Below are 16,563 nucleotides of genomic sequence, written 5' to 3'. Positions count from 1 at the left end.
TTGTATTAGTTTCAGGTCTACAACATATAGATTAGACATTTATATAACTTACAAAATGATCACCCCAGTAAGGTTAGTAGCCATATTTGACACCATACATAGTTATTACAGTATTATTGACTATATTCCATTCACTGTACTTTGCATCTCTATGACTATTTTTATAACTGGCAGTTTGCATGCATTAATCCCTTCTCCTTTCTACCTGTCCCCCAACTCCCCTCCCATCTGGCAACCATCAAAATATTCTTTTATCTATGAGTTGACATAAACAAAATTTTAAGATATGAATCTGGCAGGGGATTTAGTGGGGTTCAAGGTGAAAGGAAGGGGCAGGTACCTGATAGCTGGGATATTAATTCTAATTTGCAACTGTGTGACACTTGACATTTGCCAGGGATCCCCGCGTGGGATCTGGTTCCACCCTCATGTCTACCCTGTGAAGTTAAGTCAAGAAAGTCGTTATCTCTTTTTCATGAGGAGTGAACTGAGACATGGGTTGAGATACTGTCCTGAGCTCACTTGGATAGAAAGTGACAGGGCCAGGATTCACATTAGGGCTTCTGGCTCCACAGTCAGCCTCCTTTAAGACACTTAATAAATATATTTGATAGATTAAGTGCTTACTCTTGGCTGAGCGTTGTGGCGGCATCTGAAAAAGAGAGAAAGTCACTCCTTCTATTCGCATGTAGCCTTCAGTCTGGGACTAGGGATGTTAAACAGATGCCTATGAAACTGTTTACTACATTTACAAAGCAATGCACCTGTAAGAATGAAATAATAAATTTAGCTCATAAGGATTCAGGGGACAAAAAGTAAAGTTACAGTTTTGGTCATTAGAGCAAAGTAGGGTTAACAAGTAGAATAGGGCTTCTCAGGTGGTTAAAGGTGGCCAGCCCAAACTAGGTGAATAAAGAAGGAAATATACTGGCTTGGCGATCTGATAACTACAGACTAGCAGGGAGCAAACGATGTCACCAGGAATCCATGCCTGTCCACCCCCAACACTGTTTATCTCTGCCTTAGTTTCATTCTCAGGTATTGGTAATCTAGCCAGAGCAGCTCCTAACTAAAGGCCACAAACTCAGCCCTCACTGTGGAAAAGAAAGCACTTCTATCCTGATGACACCAGCAAAGCAGGGCTCTCCCGGGCTTGGGTTTTGTGCCTGTCTCTGAGCCAATCACTGAGTGCAGGAGTGGGGTCAGCCCCATCAGAACAGCATGGACTTAGTAAGAGGTTTGTGTTTGTTTCACTAGAGGAAAATAGAGCTGCTCCCACTGGAAGGGAGAATGGCTCCCAGGAGGACAGCACAACAGAGAATCATTACAATGGGGTGAGATTACTAAAGGAAGTAATTTTATCCCAACATTTGAGGAGAATATTTGAGTTTGTTTTTAATTTTACAGAATTCAGAAGAAAGTTGGTGCAGGAGATTCATGAGATCCAGGCATACCATGCAGAACACTGATTTGAGGTTTTGTGTTGGGCAGATAAAATATATTATGCTCACTTTGTTAAAGATGGCGCTGCCCACGTGGACGCCCGTAGCCCAGGTGATAATATTAATTGCCTTTCTTGCTTGGGATGGGCGTGATTATGTTAATATGTGTTAAGGGAGGGCTTTTGCGCCAAAAGGTTTATTTTTTAAATATATTTTTAATTATTTATTCATTTTAGAGGAGAGACAGAGACAGAGAGAGACAGAGACAGAGAGAGAGAAGGAGGGGGAGGAGCAGGAAGCATCAACTCCCATATGTGCCTTGGCCAGGCAAGCCCAGGGTTTTGAATAGACGACCTCAGCGTTCCAGGTCAACGCTTGATCCACTGTGCCACCACAGGCCAGGCCCGAACAGTTTTAAAAAGGAAGAGAGATCACGTTCCAGGAGAAGAGGGATTTCGTTCTAGGAGGAGCTCATGCTAGAGGAGAGCAGAGAAAGGCCACGTGGAGGAGAGGAGAAGTAGCCAAGATGGCGGAGTGCTGAAAGAGAAGCCAGTTTGTGTAGAGTTTGTGCAGAGAGAAAGAGATGGGAAACAGAGGTGAATAAGGCTGGTGAGGTAGATACCTTCGATTCTAGGAAACTCAAATAAGTCAGTGGCTTTGGGAGCCCTGAATGGAAAGGGAAGTGTTTTCCCACTGTGTGTATTTCTTGCCCGCCAGGTGTAAGCTAGGATTAAAGCTAATGGCTCACCAGTTCTTGGCTCCGTTGTTTCGTTACCGTCTGTCCAAATCTAATGCAAACCTACATGGGCCAGGCGGCTGTGATGGTGGCCGTGGCTACTGGCTTTACATTTTGGTTTTTCCTTTCCTTTAAGTCTTAAAGATACTGTTTCTTCATATAGGGATGTTCTGAGTTGAGACTCATCATCCTCTTTTTGTGTTCTTTCTGTTCTCTACCCTTTTGGTCTTATCTCTGGACCACCCCCCCAAAAAAAACCCCAAAAAACTTTTAAACACCTGGCCTTTTGTGGTGGCCAATCGCTGGCCTTTTGTGGTGATTTCTCCCTGTTGGGCAAATGAGTTTGTAAAATTTGTATTTTTTGAGTTTGCTCACATTTAGTGTTAAAAGATGGCGCTGGGCAGCGACAGGTATGGGATCTGTGAAACTGCAAATTACCTTCCTGCTTGGGAAGGGCCATGGTCTTTCTTGCTAATGGTTGCTGGAGGAGAAGTTTTCATGCCAGAAAGTTTTTTAAAAAGGAGGAGGAGAGGCAGAGAGAAGGAAGCCATGTTTGCAGAGTGAGAATAGAGAGAAGGGAGAAGATAACCAGATGGGGAACCAGAGCTGAGGGGCTTTTGCAAGCTCCACTGAGATGGTGGGGCTTTTGATTCTAGGAGGAACCGGAGAAGATTCTCCTGGTTGTGGACGGATAATGTGTCAGTAGCTTTGTGAGCTCTGAATGAATGAAGAGGGAAGTGTTTTCCCTGTGTGTTTGCTAGTTGGCAGGTACTAAACTTGAATGAAGGAATGGCCCACCATTTTTTGGCTACACTGTTTCTTTACCATCTGTAGGACTCTAATGGGAACCTGCGTGTGCATGGCCACCATGGTGGTGGCCCTTGGCCTTATACTCCCCTTTAAGGCTGCCCTTCCTAAACTAGTGATAACTTGTTATTTAAGATGCAAGAGACAGTCCTCACCAATCCATTCTCCCTTCTCTGGACTCCCAAGTTTGGCCCTATCCTATTTTCAAGTTCGCGTTTTCTTCTTTCCAAGGTTTGCCATCCTTCCTTTGAGACATCCCTTCCACTCTTCGTTATGTTGGAACATTTTTTCATCCCATGCTCTTATCCCTGCCTTTTACCAATTCCATCCACCAAAGTCCCCTATGGGACTTTGAATTTCAGAAAATGGTCACATGTTGCAAAGTCCTGCTCCAGAAGGCAATACACTCCATTTCCTGCTTCCCAACCCCCTTTATCTCTCCAGGCCTCTCCTGCAACTCTGAAGCAGAGATGATAAGATTCCCAGAGGAAAGCATTTGCAAAGTGCTCTGAGTGCTTTGATGAAATTGATTGGGTAAATGGAAACATATTTTTTGCAACTGCTCTAGCCCAGTGGTCGGCAAACTGCGGCTTGTGAGCCACATGCGCCTCTTGGGCCCCCTGTGTGTTGGCTCTTCCATAAAATACCACGTGCTGGTGCGCAGGTAGGGCTGGGGGTTCAGTCAGGTCAGGCATTGGGAGAGCAGGCAGCGCTCGCTCGGAGGCACTCGCAATTCATGCACGAGTTGAGTGGGCATGTGGCTCTCCTCCCCCTCCCCTTCCCCCCCTCCCCATCCCTTCCACCCTCCCCTTCTCCCGCTATCTCTTTTCCCCTCCCCTTCCCCCCTCCCCTTCTCCCCCCTCCCCATCCCCTCCCCCCCTCCCCTTCTCCCCCCTCCCCCTCCCCTTCCCCCCTCCCCTTCTCCCCCCTCCCCTCCCCTTCCCCTTCCCCTTCTCCCCCCTCCCCATCCCCTTCCCCTCTCCCCTTCTCCTTCTCTCTATTTCTTTCCTCCTCCCCTTCTCCCCCCTCCCCATCCCCTTCCCCCCTCCCCTTCTCCCCCCTCCCCATCCCCTTCCCCCCTCCCCTTCTCCCCCCTCCCCTTCTCCCCCCTCCCCCTCCCCTTCCCCCCTCCCCTTCTCCCCCCTCCCCATCCCCTTCCCCCCCTCCCCTTCTCCTTCTCTCTATTTCTTTCCTCCTCCCCTTCCCCCCCTTTCCCCCTCCCCTTCCCCCCCTTTCCCCCTCCCCTTTCCAAGGTAATCACAGCCTCAGCTTTCACATTTTTCATTTTTCAGGTGGGGAAAACAAGGCCCAGAGAGGTTGGGAACCCGCCAGTCTCAAGACTAGTGAGAACCACAGAATACCTTCTGCTTCTTTCCCTGGGGCAGAGGTCCGCAAACCGCACCTCACGAGCCGCATGCGGCTCTTTGGCCCTACCAGGAAATACCACGTGCGGGGCGCACAGGTACTGGGCTGGGGGTGTCAGTCCAGGCAACTGGAGATGTCCTCAGGATACGCAGTGCTGGGGGATGTGCGAGCGATTTATGCAGGAGTTGAGTGAGCATATGGCTTTCTTGCCGAGGTTTGCTGACCACTACTCTAGCCTATTAAAATAATAAGGTATGCAAATGCAATGACTCACCATTTAACAAATAATGAAGGTCCTTTGTAATTTTAAATATTGCTTCACAGGAGATTTTTCCAGCAATAAAGAAACCAGACCGCTTGATTTGAAATGTTTAAAAAATAAAGACTGCTTGATATCTTTAAAGCAATGCTTTCATGATCAACGATTGAATTATCACTTTAATTTTTCTAGCTTCTCTTTTGAAGGGTTTGAAACATGCCAATATTGTGCTCCTGCATGATATAATCCACACCAAAGAGACACTGACATTCGTTTTCGAATACATGGTGAGTTGCCCCAGCATTTTACAAAGCATGAGGGAAAAGCCTGGTGCTTGTATAATAGGTCTGTTAATATTTTATGGCATGATAAAATTTTCATTACAATGTGGAAAGTGTCATGGAAATTTTCACTATTATGATTAACAGAGCTTATTGTTCTGACACTCATTCTTTAATCTGGCTTTTTTTACCCACTATATTTGCTATCTTATTCCCCTCACCAGAGATAATAAATAAGAATTTTGAGTTTGCCTCCTAAATTAAACTTTTGCACTTTTTAAAACCTATTTTTAATCACTATCTGAGCAGAACTCAACATTTTTTTCTTTGACAATGAAGACAGAAAGTTCAAGGTTTTTTAAAAGTGCATACAAGTTTGCTAAAGAATAATTCATTTCTGTATATTTGAAAGAAAAAATTATTCAAATATTAGCAGAAGGAAATTATAAAGCATGTGTACTTGACTTGCCTCCAGTAAGAGTGAAAAACTCTTGTCATTTTGTTCAGTAACATTTAAGATGAGGGTTTTTTTGTGCTGAGAAACAAGCTTCCTTTTAAGAGCAGCCAGTTAGAAAGACACAACTGTGTTTGACCTTAACAGTGGGATCTCAGGAAACTGGGTCATGTATCATTCAATATATTCTCAAAAATTCTGAACTTTGTGATACCTATGACAGTCAAATCTAGGGGTCTGCTCAGGGCACTGTTCAAGCACCGCTAACATCAGTTTCTCCACCGTTTCCTGTAGCACACAGACCTGGCCCAGTACATGTCTCAGCACCCAGGGGGGCTTCATCCTCACAACGTCAGGGTGAGTACTTTGAGGGTCATGGTTCTCTGGCTTGCCCACAACAGAATTTTGAAACAGACCACCAGTGCAAGGTCCCGAGATACTAAGTAAGAAGATGGCCATCATTGATATGCTAGAGAAAAGTTAAAGAAAAAAAAAAGTTGCTGCTCAACATATGGAGCAATGTTTAGCCATTTCCTGGGCAGCCTAACCTTGTTAGTCATTGTCATTATGCAAATGTGTCTCTAGAAGCATAAGACAATTAAGAGTAATTGCATTAAAAAGGAAGAAGGCCATCATGAAATAAATACCTTTTTCATGGCAGACTACTATGGTCTGTGATGAAGTTTGTGTTGTAGTTGTAATTCTGCAAGGATTAGCAAACAAACTACCTTTATTAGTCAGTTACCTTTCTGCCTGTTCTATCAGGTCATATAATCTATGGGACTAGCTTGCATTTTCCAAGTTATTAGAATAGCAATAATAATAAACTCTTAACTAGCCATACTCCTACATGTGTTATACATTTTAGAAGCCATTTGTAGTGTGTTATACTTTTCATTCCCTAAGGTTTTATTGGCACTAATTAATTGATTGGCACTTAACCTAACCACATAAGATTTGTATATGATGTACTCATTCATTTACTAATAATTTATGTATTCATTAATTCAAGAAATATTTATTGACTACTTAGTATTATATTAAGTTCTGAAGTTCCACTAATGAATAAGTTGTGTTTCTTATTTTCAGTGCACTGTGACTAAGTGGATATTTATAGTGCCCAGTGAGATACATGGATTTAAATGGGCAGTCAGAAGCAAAGTGATAAGGCTACAGCCATGTTAATAGGAATATTATGAGAACCCCCTTTTTAAAATTGATTTTAGAGAGAGAGAAATGGGGTGGTGGGGGAGGAGCAGGAAGCATCTACTCATAATAGTTGCTTTTTGTATGTGCCTTGACCGGGCAAGCCTGGGGTTCTGAACCAGTGACCTCAGCATTCCAGGTTGATGCTTTATCCACTGCCCCACCACAGGCCAGGCGAGAACTCTTTCTAAGAGGCTTACTCGGCCCTGGCCGGTTGGCTCAGCGGTAGAGCATCGGCCTGGCGTGTGGGGGACCCGGGTTCAATTCCCGGCCAGGGCACATAGGAGAAGCGCCCATTTGCTTCTCCACCCCACCCCCCTTCCTCTCTGTCTCTCTCTTCCCCAATGGAGCAGTCAAGGCTCCATTGGAGCAAAGATGGCCCGGGCGCTGGGGATGGCTCCTTGGCCTCTGCCCCAGGCGCTAGAGTGGCTCTGGTCGCCGCAGAGTGACGCCCCAGAGGGGCAGAGCATCGCCCCCTGGTGGGCGTGCTGGGTGGATCCCGGTCGGGCGCATGCGGGAGTCTGTCTCTTCCCGTTTCCAGCTTCAGAAAAATACAAAAAAAAAAATTTAAAAAATTAAAAAAAAAAAAGAGGCTTACTCTACACTTGGAAGCAAGGGGAAAAGGTTTGAGGAGAGAGGGGTTAAGGAGAGTGGAGACATTTCAGTAGCTATTGGAGAACTGGCTAGAGAACTAACTAGGGAAACCAAGAAAGTCTAGCAGTGTGTTAAATATTCTAATGAGAATGAAAATCACTAAATTATCTGCATGATCATGATCATGGGATTTTTTTTTTTTTAATGGCAGTCTTTAGCAACTTGCACAAAGGAACAGAGAAAGTATTGTAGTCAGTTTGACCGATTCAGAGTTGGGGTTTTGCCAGATAGGTGAAAGGAAAAGACAGTTTGGCAAGAGAATTGAAGAGACTATCAAGAGGTTAAAATGATGGTCAGTGGCTTCTAAACTGGGGGAAGGAAGTGAAGATAGGCAGGTTGCTGATAGCTAGGTAGAAAACAGAAGAGTCAAGAAACTAGACTAAAAGTGTTGATTAAATGGAAGATTTTCAGGTTTATGTGACTCATATACCAGACACTGTGCTAAGTAAGTGCTTAGGAGGAAAAACAACATAGAAGGCAGATTCCTGCCCTCAAGGCACTTACATCCAAAAACAAAGATAAAATAAATATACACCAATACTATTGCAGGACATTTGTGAAGTAAAAAAAAGACCTTGCATTGTAGATGTGTAAAGAAATAAACATATTTTCTCATTTTAAGTGGTTTTATTAAGCCAGAACTTTAAAAATGCATTGCATTTTAAGAGGCTGAAATAGATGAAGATGTTCCAGAAAGAAGAAATGTTTTCATCGAAGGCACAGAGCCGGGAAATAGAGGATAAGTTCAAGGAGGAGGACCCCGGAGTTATGGATTGTTAGGGTTAGGGGGCCGACAGTGGTTTTCATTCTTCAGGTTCTGACCCCATTAGTGGATTATAAAATCAGTTGGTTGACTAGCAACCAACATTTTTTTAAAAAGATTTTATTTATTGATTTTAGGGGGCAGGAGGATGGGCAAGCAGCAAGAAATATCAACTCATAGTTCTTTCACTTTAGTTCATTGATTATTTTTCGTTTGTGCCTTGACCAGGCAAGCCTGGGGTTTTAAACGGGTGACCTCAGCATTCAAGGTTGACACTTTATCCACTGTGCCACCATAGGCCTGGCACAACCTACATTTTGAAAAATGAAATGAAATGGATGAGAAGAGAAGAGAAAATATTTTGTGCAGCTTTTGTTCCAGTTGGAATTCTACTTGTATCTATGTGTGGATGTGAATACTGGGTACGATGTGTTTCTTACTGTGTTTGCTTTTAAAACACTGGGCTGATATAACTTCCTTGTTTTGCAGCATCAGACTCTTAAGTTTGAGAAGACAAACACTTTGAGGTTATAGAACCAGCTTTTTGCATGGCTAAATATGATTCTTGGTTAGGATGTTTTTCCTCTACTGCCATATTGCATTTTTGGTCCTGTTGGCCTGATATAGAGAATATATTAGCAAATGAGGTACATAAATCTGGGCACACAGATTGGGTAGGCGGCTGAGAGCCTTACTTTATAATACGCAGGCCTTCTTCCTTAGACGTTAGAGTCATTAAAAGGGTCTGAGTTGAGAAAGAATGACACAATCAGAATGAAATATATGTTAGTGTAGTCTGTGGGATGCATTAAAGAGAGGAGACTGGAGTCAGGAATTCCAGTTGGGAGTTTATTGATGTGATTTGCCCAGTGCTTCTCAAACTTCAATGAGTGGATGAATGACTTGGGGGTCCGATTCAGTAAGTGTAGGGTGAGGCCTGAGCTTCTGACTCCAACATGATCCTGGGTGAAATAGACACTGCCAGTTGAGGACCAAACTTGGAGTATAAATGATCTAGGGAAGAAGCAACAAAGGCCTAAATTATGGTAGTGACGGCAAGGATGGGAAGGAATGTGAAAAATGTAAACAATGAAGAGTTCATTCAGGATATGGTAACTAACTGGGCATAAGGAGGGAAATGGTGTGGACAGACGTGACTGAGTTTGAGTTTGACCAGGCATATTCTAGCTCTGTTAATAGAAACAGAAGTTGGTTTGGAGAAGAGGAGGAACACTGTCTTAGACAGAATGAACTCCTAGTTGAGGTGGGATATCCAAAGGGAAATAAGAAGCTGACAGCTGAAGAGGAGATTGGTGCTCAGGAGGGACATAAAAGCTGGAGATGTAGATTTGAGGGTAAACAGTACAAGGAATTTATAGGTGAAGACACGAGAGGGGGTAACTAAGAAAACATCTACAAAGGGAAAAGGACGGATGATAGAACTTTTGCCTTTAGAGGATGAGAAGAGGACAGCACAGGACGAAGGGAAGCAGCTTTTAGGAATGCAGAGGATCCAGAAAAAACATTTTCATGGAAGTCAAGGTCCATACCAAGGAAGGTATGGCTGAAAGTGTCACACATACCAAGAATACAGTTGAAAATGGTGCTTGACTGCAAGGACTTTGTAGATTTGTGAGGAACACACTAATAAATAGTGAAATAGTATATGGGAATAGGGAGACAGAAAGGAAGAAGTTATCCAATCAAAGCAGGTGGGAGTAAGGATGAATTCCCTATACTCAAGGCAGCAGTGAAAAGGCTGGGATGCCAGAGAAGGCATGGCATATTCCAAGAACGGATGATAATTCAGTAAAGCTGGAGCTTTGGAATGAACAGAGTTGGGGATGGTCAGAGAAGAGACTTGAGAGGTAAGTAGGAGCCAGAGAGTGAGGGCCCAGCCATATCATGTTATTCCGTAGGAGGAGCCATTAAATTATTTTAAACAAGGACGTGTTAAATTCAGATTTTATTTTTGTAAAGCTTACTCTGATGGCATTTTAGTGAATAGTTTGGGAAAAGCCAATGCATTTTGGGAAATATTATAGCCCCCTGACCTCACCCTCTCTTTGATTTTTTTATATTCTCACCCCATCATCCCATGTTCTCTACTCATTCCCTATCAGGCATCCCCAAACTACGGCCCACGGGCCGCATGTGGCCCCCTGAGGCCATTTATCCAGCCCCCCGCCGCACTTCCGAAGGGGTACCTCTTTCATTGGTGGTCAGTGAGAGGAGCACTGTATATGGCGGCCCTCGAACCGTCTGAGGGACAGTGAACTGGCCCGTTGTGTAAAAAGTTTGGGGACCCCTGCGGCCTAAATGCTGGTATCTGTTAGGGACAGTGAGGCTGATCAGGACAACAGTGGTGCAGATGTGAGATGATGGTGGAGGAAAGTAAATATATATATGTGATCAATTACTTAGCCAGAATTCACAAAAAAAACAGAAGAGTCAACAATATTTTTTCCAACTTTGTACATTTAGATGGATTGCATGTTTAATTGTGCTGTCCATTGAGAGAGGAAAAGGGGGAAAATGGATTTTAGAAGGAAATAATGAGTTAAGTTTTGGACATTCTGCATTTGAGGTGATTATGGGATGTCCAAGTAAACTTCAGACTATATGGGTCTAAAATTCAAGAAAGAGTCTGAGTTGGAAATAAAGACTCTGAAATCTTTAGCCTGACAAGAGTGTCAGACTGGGACACGGAGGACCCAGGTTTGAAACCCTGAGGTTGCAGGTTTGAGTGCGGGCTCATTTGGCTCAAGCGGGGCTCACCAGCTTGAGCGCAGGGTCTCTGGCTTGGAGTCCAAGGTCGCTGGCTTGGCCCCTCCCTCCCATTAAGGCACATATAAGAAAGCAATCAATGAACAACCAAGGAACTGCAATGAAGAATTGATGCTTCTTATCTCTCTCCCTTCCTGCCTGTCTGTCCCTATCTGTCCCTCTCTCTCTGTCTCTCTCTCTCTCTCTGTCACACATACACACACAAAAAAGACTGAAATCTTCAGTATGCAGTTGTTAACTGAGGCAGTTAGTGGATAAGATGGCTAAGGGAGAGGATGTGGAGTAATAAGAGAAGACTTGGTCCAGGATGGAGCCCTAAAGAATTTCAATATATTAGAGATCAATAGAGGAAGTGCATGGAACCTATAAAGAAGTAGTCAAAGAAGTAGGAGAAAAAGTAATAGATTGTGATACGAAGGGTAGAGAGATTCAGGAAGGAAGGCATGGTCAAAAATGCTAAATGCTGCAAAGAGAAAGGACGAGAGGTATCCATTGGATTTCCATAGCAAAAAGCATTGGTGACTATGGAATAAAAAATACATTATGAATGACGTGATCAAAACAGTTGCATATGATGGCTTGACACACTGTGTTATCCTGGAGTAAGGGGCTAAAGTTGATTGGAGAAGCAGATCAGTGGAGGTAAGAAGGTCAGTTTAATTTGTTCACATGGCCACTAATGTCAAGGAAGCAACAGGAGTGATCCAAGTGCCCAAGTTTTGAGTGAATGATGGAGTGTAGTGGAAGCTGTTTGGATGATAGTAATAAGAGGAGTAGAGGAAGATGTAGCTAGATGGCAAGAAAGTCTAAGCAACAGGAGCTTTTAGGTGATGGTGGAGAAGTATTTTGAAGTAGTATTGAGGAGTCAGGAGGCAGCTGACCCCACCTCAAATATATGAGTGATCAGATATATGAGTAAGCTGTAGAAAAACTAGCTTCCACTTGAGAATGCTATAGGGAAGCAGTGAATTCAAAGTCCCTCTTAAGGGGCCCTGGCCGGTTGGCTCAGTGGTAGAGCGTCGGCCTGGGGTACAGAAGTCCTGGGTTCGATTCCCGGCCAGGGCACACAGGAGAAGCGCCCATCTGCTTCTCCACCCCTCCCCCCTCCTTCCTCTCTGTCTCTCTCTTCCCCTCCCGCAGCCAAGGCTCCATTGGAGCAAAGATGGCCCGGGCGCTGTGGATGGCTCCTTGGCCTCTGCCCCAGGCGCTAGAGTGGCTCTGGTTGCGACAGAGCGACGCCCCGGAGGGGCAGAGTATCGCCCCCTGGTGGGCAGAGCATCGCCCTCTGGTGGGCAGAGCGTGGCCCCTGGTGGGTGTGCCGGGTGGATCCCGGTCGGGCGCATGCGGGAGTCTGTCTGACTGTCTCTCCCCGTTTCCAGCTTCAGAAAAATACAAAAAAAAAAAAAAAAAAAAAGTCCCACTTAAGGAAAGGAGGCAGAAGGAAATTTATCAGAGGTTGAGTTGTCCAGAGTTTTTAAACCAGGATTGAGGAGAGAAGAGTGAGCAGTGTAAAGGTTTGGGAGAGGCAGGAACCACGGATACTGGATTAAATGAGGAGATGAGTGTACAGGAAGAAAAAATAATAGAGAGACTTATATTTGAGTTGTGACCCCAGAAGACATGATGGGTCACAACTCCTAGTGAGGTTTGCCTGTGTTGGGTTTAGGATTTAACAAGCCCGGGGATCCCTAGTGAGGGGAAGGACTCAGGCTTCCCTGCAGGAGTTGGCTAACCGATGTGACTATATTTTGAGGGATTCCAGCCCAGATGGCAGTAGCCCAAAGGAATTACATTTTGTTCCCAAGAGCCTCATTGTGCTCATTGTGTTAGAAACAGAACTAACCCCTGGGGTATGTATGGGAAGCCTTTCTGAAAAGAGTCACCCACGATCTGGCTTGAAGTTGTCTGGAAAAACGCCATCAGGTTGGGTCACATTATCGGCTGAGCTCCGGCAGTGTTGAAGGAAGAATCCAGGTTGTAAAGGATTGAAGAGCGAGTGGGTGGTGAGCTTAGTCAGCACACACGGAGGTTTGGAGAAGTGTGGCTGTGAAATACCAGACCTTCACACCACCGCGCTTTCCCACTTACAGATGCCTGCAGACAGACAAGTGAGGAGGCAAGGAAGACGGGGACTGAGCAAGAAGGTGGGAGGCGGTGTGACTAATTAGTGAGAACAGTCTATCCTTAGGACATGAAAGGCATTTCAGCCTTGCCCACTGAGGAGCTCTGTTTCTGACTCAGCCAGCAGACGCCCTCTTTCCCTGTCATGTTTTAATTTTCTGCCTTTTCTCTGGCTCCTCAGGATGGTGTACTGGAGTCAGGCAGGTCTGAATTTAAGACATAGTTCCAGACGTATTTTTAAGTTTCCTTTTTTTTTTTTTTTTTTGCCCTGGCCAGGTAGTTCAGTTGTTTAGAGCATCATCCTGATTCACCAAAGTTGTGGGTTCAGTTCCTGGTCAGGGCCCATGCAAGAATCAATCAATGAATGCATAAATAAGTGGAACAACAAATTAATGTTTCTCTCTCTTGCTCTCTTCTCTTTCTCCTTCTTTGCACTCTAAAATCAATAAGTAAAACACTTTTAAAGTTTCTTATTTTTCTATCTGTAAATTGAGGACAAGCATATCTTCCGCACAGGGTTGTTGTTGTTTTTTTCTTTTTTTTTTTTCTGTATTTTTCTGAAGCCGGAAACGGGGAGAGACAGTCAGACAGACTCCCGCATGCACCCGATGGGGATCCACCTGGCACGCCCACCAGGGGGCGATGCTCTGCCCCTCCGGGACATCGCTCTGTCGCTACCAGAGCCACTCTAGCGCCTGGGGCAGAGGCCAAGGAGCCATCCCCAGCGCCTGGGCCATCTTTGCTCCAATGGAGCCTTGGCTGCGGGAGGGGAAGAGAGAGACAGAGAGGAAGGAGGGGGAGGGGTGGAGAAGCAGATGGGCGCTTCTCCTGTGTGCTCTGGCCGGGAATCGAACCCAGGACTTCTGCACACCAAGCCGACGCTCTACCACTGAGCCAACCGGCCAGGGCCACGCACAGGGTTGTTTTGAGGATTACAAAAGGTAATAGGCATTTCATAAATGTTATTTTACCTTTCTTCTGTCTCTCTCCCTTCCTGCCATCTTTCTGTCTTCTGTCTCTCACCTGTCTTCATCTCCCTCTTTCCTTAAGACTTTCCCATTGGAAAACTTTCCCATGTCCTATGGCATCTTATCTTTTAACTGGGATTTCCGTTGTTGTTTTTTTTTATATTATCTTTTCCATGAAAATTATAACCAATTGGAAGGTTTGCATAGTGATATAAGAATTTCGTACTTTGGCAGCTTTATAGTTTGATGAATGCAAAAATAATGTGTGTTTGAAGCACCAAGAAGATATAGCCTTGGAAAGAGTCATAGAACCAGAGAACATTTAATGTAGGAGTCTCAAGAAATTTTTAACATTCTCAAATGGCTTGTGAAACTGATGTGGGACCTGCATCGAACATGCATGGCCGCAACTGTGCTGTGGTAGGTAAACCCAAACCATGCTGCTCATAAACTTGGCTCCAGTGTCTCCAAGACGCTGTTAGATCAGTACAGGTCCTAGCATCTCTGAAGTTCCCAGTTGCCAAGATGTGATGGAAAGAGTGGACTTCTCCACACAGCTCTGTTTCTGCTGTGTTGCCTGTGTCCCCGGAATGCTGAGGTTGGTCCTGTCTTTTCTAAACTGTCAGAACATGTTCTCAGTTGGCATAGGTCTTTGTAAACACTAATGTTGGTGTTTAAATTCTCAGTTGCCAGTGGCACTGGAAAAGAGCAAAAGAAACTTGGAAAACTAACCATTCTTTTTTCCCCCCTTAAACTTTTATAATGGTGAGGCCCTTAAAATGTCTGGTTTCTGTGCCTTATAATCACATGCAACATTTTAAAAATTGGGCCCAGAATGTATTTTTCCTGTTGTCCCCCCCCACACACACACACATACTTCTTTCTTCTCTCTACTGTTTATTCCTTATTCTGTTGATTTTTTGTCTGCCTTCTTAATCTATATTGTATATTTCCCTTATTTTCAACTTGGAACCTAACACTTTAAAAGTAGGTTTAGGCCCTGGCCAGTTTGCCCAGTGGTAGAGCATCAGCCCAGAGTGTGAAAGTCCCAGGTTCTATTCCCAGTCAGGGCACACAGGAGAAGCGCCCATCTGCTTCTCCACCCTTCCCCCTCTCCTTCCTCTCTTTCTCTTCCCCTCCTGCAGCCAAGGCTCCATTGGAGTAAAGTTGGCCCCGGCGCTGAGGACGGCTCCATGGTCTCCACCTCAGGCGCTAGAATGGCTCTGGCTGCAACGGAGCAATGCCCCATTTGGCTGAGCATCGCCCCCTGGTGGGCATGCCAGGTGGATCCCAGTTGGGCACATGCGGAGTCTATCTGACTGCCTCCCCTCTTCTAACTTTGAAAAAACACAAAAAGAAAAAAAAAAGTAGGTTTAAAAAGATGACGGTTCCTTTATTTCCTTTTACCATTTAAGGATATATTTTCCAGTCTGGTCTCCTTGTGTTCTGTTTTTAAAAGGGGTTCATATCAGAGAGTTTGGAAAACTTAAGCAGTTGTAAACTTCAGAATATCATTTCCAGGTCAACTTTGATCTCATATGTCAAGTTCATCGGTGGGAAAAAAAATTAAATCTCTTACATCTAAATCAATAACTAGTATTCCAGGAGAAACTTCAAAGTTTCACTTTAGATTTTTAAGGAAGGGTAATTCCTTTCATATCAAAGAAATGAGATGTCAGGGAAAGCCAGAATCCCTTTGTTTAGTTAGGTACCTGGTCTCCTTACTTGACTTTCCCTGTCCCCTTTTTTTTCTTTTTCTTTTTTTTTTCTCTCTCAAGAGACACTAATCTTACTATATTCTTACAGATGACTGTTTTTGATTTAGAGGAGAAATCCACACAGAGTGGCTGAAATCTGTTTAGATAAGGTGTTCATTCTTTCCAGCTTTTCATGTTTCAACTTTTGCGGGGCCTGGCGTACATCCACCACCAACATGTTCTTCACAGGGACCTGAAGCCTCAGAACTTACTCATCAGTCACCTGGGAGAGCTCAAACTGGCTGATTTTGGTAAGCTGCCCCTCGAGTCTTTTTCTGGGCTGTGAACAATGATGCTTTTGTGTTCACATGTTTAAAGCATTGATGAGGCCTGGCCTTTTTAAAGTTGAGGCCCAAGGAGCATGATGCTCTGTGAGGAAATCAAACAACCATATAGGAAGTGTGAAGCAAGAAACAGGAGAGATTGGTAGCTTTTTAGAGTTCTATCAAGCTCCAGTCTAATCAGGCTATTAGCCCACTGCCATGTTTGATACAGAGACATTTGTAAAGTAAACTATACTTGGTAGGTTTCTTTCTGTAAATCTAGCTGGATATACTAATTCTATCAGAGTAGATTGAGGATATCCCAGGAGAACAGATAAAGCCCCAGACTGTCAGATAGACGACCCCTGCAATGAAGGCTCCGGTACCCTTGTTCCTTTTCAACTATGTATCAATATAGATGTGACTGTATGGGTACCTGACACTTTTATTTCCATCAAAGTCATGCAGATTTCTCCTAAGTATGACTGTATCTTTCCATATTAGCCCTTACCACCGTTTATAATCATGCACATACACAACATATTTGTGTGACAATTCTGACTCCTCCACTAGACTATAGGCATTATACTGGCAGCCTGGGACTATTTTTGCATATCAAATTGTATCCCTTGTGCCTGGCACCATATAGTAAGTGCTCAATAAGTAGTTGTTGAAAAGCTGGTTTCACGTGAGCTTAGGG

At 44.3% G+C, this 16,563-nt stretch overlaps 1 protein-coding gene and 1 non-coding gene across 3 annotated transcripts in view; both read left to right on the top strand.

Moving 5' to 3' along the window:
- CDK15 (cyclin dependent kinase 15) overlaps positions 1–16,563 on the top strand; it is a 102,233-nt gene that overhangs the window by 16,806 nt on the left and 68,864 nt on the right. For both annotated transcript variants that reach the window (XM_066346466.1, XM_066346465.1), the window contains exons 5-7: positions 4,802–4,896; positions 5,639–5,701; positions 15,728–15,851. In XM_066346466.1, coding sequence (XP_066202563.1) covers positions 4,802–4,896; positions 5,639–5,701; positions 15,728–15,851 — 282 coding nt within the window. The remainder of the gene's footprint in view (positions 1–4,801; positions 4,897–5,638; positions 5,702–15,727; positions 15,852–16,563) is intronic.
- Positions 11,744–11,819, top strand: TRNAP-GGG (transfer RNA proline (anticodon GGG)). Its single transcript has one exon. It is a non-coding gene; the product is annotated as a tRNA-Pro (tRNA).

The sequence above is a fragment of the Saccopteryx leptura genome, chromosome 7 (assembly GCF_036850995.1).
Source record: "Saccopteryx leptura isolate mSacLep1 chromosome 7, mSacLep1_pri_phased_curated, whole genome shotgun sequence".
In the NCBI taxonomy this organism is placed as follows: domain Eukaryota; kingdom Metazoa; phylum Chordata; class Mammalia; order Chiroptera; family Emballonuridae; genus Saccopteryx; species Saccopteryx leptura.
Note: the sequence above shows the minus strand (reverse complement) of the source record. Positions and strands in the feature narration are given on the sequence as shown.